The 2,495-nt window shown below is 35.5% G+C and overlaps 1 protein-coding gene across 1 annotated transcript in view; it reads left to right on the top strand.

Moving 5' to 3' along the window:
• The window catches only part of MAP3K15 (mitogen-activated protein kinase kinase kinase 15), a 74,332-nt gene that overhangs the window by 1,745 nt on the left and 70,092 nt on the right, over window positions 1-2,495 (top strand). The window contains exon 2 of the mRNA XM_029285989.1: window positions 1,633-1,656. Within this exon, the coding sequence (XP_029141822.1) occupies window positions 1,633-1,656 (24 nt within the window). The remainder of the gene's footprint in view (window positions 1-1,632; window positions 1,657-2,495) is intronic.

Raw genomic sequence — 2,495 nt, 5'->3', positions numbered from 1 at the left:
AATTTTTTGCCCATCTAATCATTGTGTCTTTGACAACCTCGTCTTCCATTTTATATTTCAATAGGTATTTGTATAAATTGCTAATTAATTTTATTTCTGTTCTTGCGGCTCTTTTTGTATTTCATATAATTTTTTGTCCTCTGTATATTTAGACTGAATTTGTGTAAATGTCCACCAATCAATCTCTCTGCCTATCTCTTATTCCAATTCTTGTTTTGTTTTCAAATTTCCCTGTTCATTTACTAATTCCTTGTATCTAATTATCTTATTTATATCCAGTAGGTTTGGGTGTTTCAGAGCTTCTGTTGGAGATAACCACATTGGAATTCTTATATAATGTTTTTGTTTTATTTTTTCCCAAGTCTGTAGCAATGCATTCCTAACTATGTGTCTTTGAAAGTATTTGTGTATTTTGTATTTTTCGTCCCATAGGAAAGCATGCCACCCTGCTTGCAAGTCATGTCCTTCTATTGTTAAAACCCTAGTATTTTTCAAATCCATCCAGTCTTTTAGCCAAGCTCGATGCTTGGTAGTATATTTCCCACTCTGGTAACGCCAATCCCCCTTTATCTTTCATATCTTGTAAGAGTTTTAATTTAATCCTGGGTTTTTTCCTTTGCCATATAAATTTGGTGACCAATTTATTTAATTCTTGAAAGAATGTTTTCCCTAATTTTATTGGAATAACTTGGAACAGAAATAACATTTTTGGCAATATATTCATTTTGACCGTAGCGGTCCTCCCTAAAAATGAAATTTGCAGATTTTTATATAGAAAGTTAGTCTTTACATGAAAACCTACTTCCACAATTTAATTAGCTTTTCTCCCAAAGAAAGTATAAAGAATATCTTCCAATAAAAATCCCTGCATTTGTTAGTTTGTGTAGTGCTAATTCAGTGAATTTGGAGGAGGTTTGGTGAAATTTGAAAGGAATATCTCTGCAACAAATTGCATTTGTTGTATGTTGCTCAGCGTCACTTCCTGTGAGTGGATGGCCATATAAATTTGATTAATTAATAAATAAATTACAACCTTCAAAATCTGTTTCATTCTATTATGTCCCTTTTCAATCTTTTGGGACTTTACAGTAATACCACCATACAGTATATGGCTAAAGCATTTTATATGCCTCCTTGTGAGATTTTACAAAATTTACTTTAAAAATGACATACAGTTATGAGTAAAAACATTCCAGATTAGATGAAAAGATACAGGAGATGATAGATAAGTATAATTTATATGTCATAATCAGATTAACAAAAAAAATATTCAAACCCCTGGTAATGTTAACTTCTGTTTTTTTTTTTTAAAAAATCCCATTTCTGAGTTATTGTATTACTGCATTATTTCTGTACTCAAATGAAAGCCTGGAGCTGAAGAGCGGTTGGGTGTTTTGTAAGCAGATACTGCATGAAGCAAAAGATTATTAGCTTAATTTAAGAATTAAACTTAGTCTGCATTTAAGCCAAATGGCTGTGCTGAGTTCTTACCTCATTTAAAAGCCAGCAATACTTTTATCAAATAGTAAAATTCACATATTTAAAGCTTTTCAGTCTTCAAACCAATAGCATCATTGTTTTTTAAAGGCAGTACTTATATATTTATTTAAGATTGCCTGTTTTGTTTTTCAGGACATGGTATCTCAGAAAAACACAGTAAGTATACAAGTACCTATTTTTATAACAACAACAACAACTTTATTGTCACTTTGAATGTACACCAATTGGCATACATCAAAATAAAAATTTCGTTGCATACAGCTCTCAAAGGGTCACCACTTCCAATATACACTCCTTGTTCATGGCCAGCTCAAGTTACAGATCTTCCATTTTAGTCTCTAGGGAGCGAACGATGGCAACAGGACAACCTCGCCTCCTTTCCTTTTTCTGATCTTGTCTCTTCCACCTTTTCCTTAGACTGGCCTCACTCTTTTTCACCCCTGGAGAACGCTGCCACCGCCACCAACTCCTTCAAAAGCCTCTCTCCCATCCTCTGGGCCTGCCGACAGCCTCATCCAGTTCCTTTGTTCCCTAAGCTCCGGGACCTCTCTTCCTCTGCCTCTTTTGGAAACAGCCCTTATTAGCAATAGAATCTGTCGCTGGGCCAGCAGTCAGATCTTGCTGCCGGCAGAACAATTTCAAACAGCGCCAAAGACTTTTAACGGTCTCACCAACAGTTCCGAAACAGCTAGAAACTCGCCATGTCAGCAAAGATTGTCAGTCATATGTCATATGTTACCTTAGTCCCACCACATTGCTCCAAAACATTAAAATCTTCCTGATCATGTGACCCATATCCCTTAATATCCCTCCCAAAACGTTTCACCTTTGAGAGCCAATGCAGCTGCAGCCGATCCAGGCGCCGCCATCTTAGAACATTTTTTAATGTACATTGGGAATACTAAAAAACAGCCAATTTGAGAGAACTCTCAGCATGAGAACTGTAAATTCAAATATGTGCTGAAGAATGTTCTGCACTGGTTTTTTCTGTCCTG

The sequence above is a fragment of the Protobothrops mucrosquamatus genome, unplaced genomic scaffold, assembly GCF_001527695.2.
Source record: "Protobothrops mucrosquamatus isolate PMUCROS unplaced genomic scaffold, P.Mucros_1.0 scaffold_198, whole genome shotgun sequence".
In the NCBI taxonomy this organism is placed as follows: Eukaryota; Metazoa; Chordata; class Lepidosauria; order Squamata; family Viperidae; genus Protobothrops; species Protobothrops mucrosquamatus.
The sequence above is the reverse complement of the archived record's forward strand: the minus strand, read 5'-3'. Positions and strand labels throughout refer to the sequence as shown.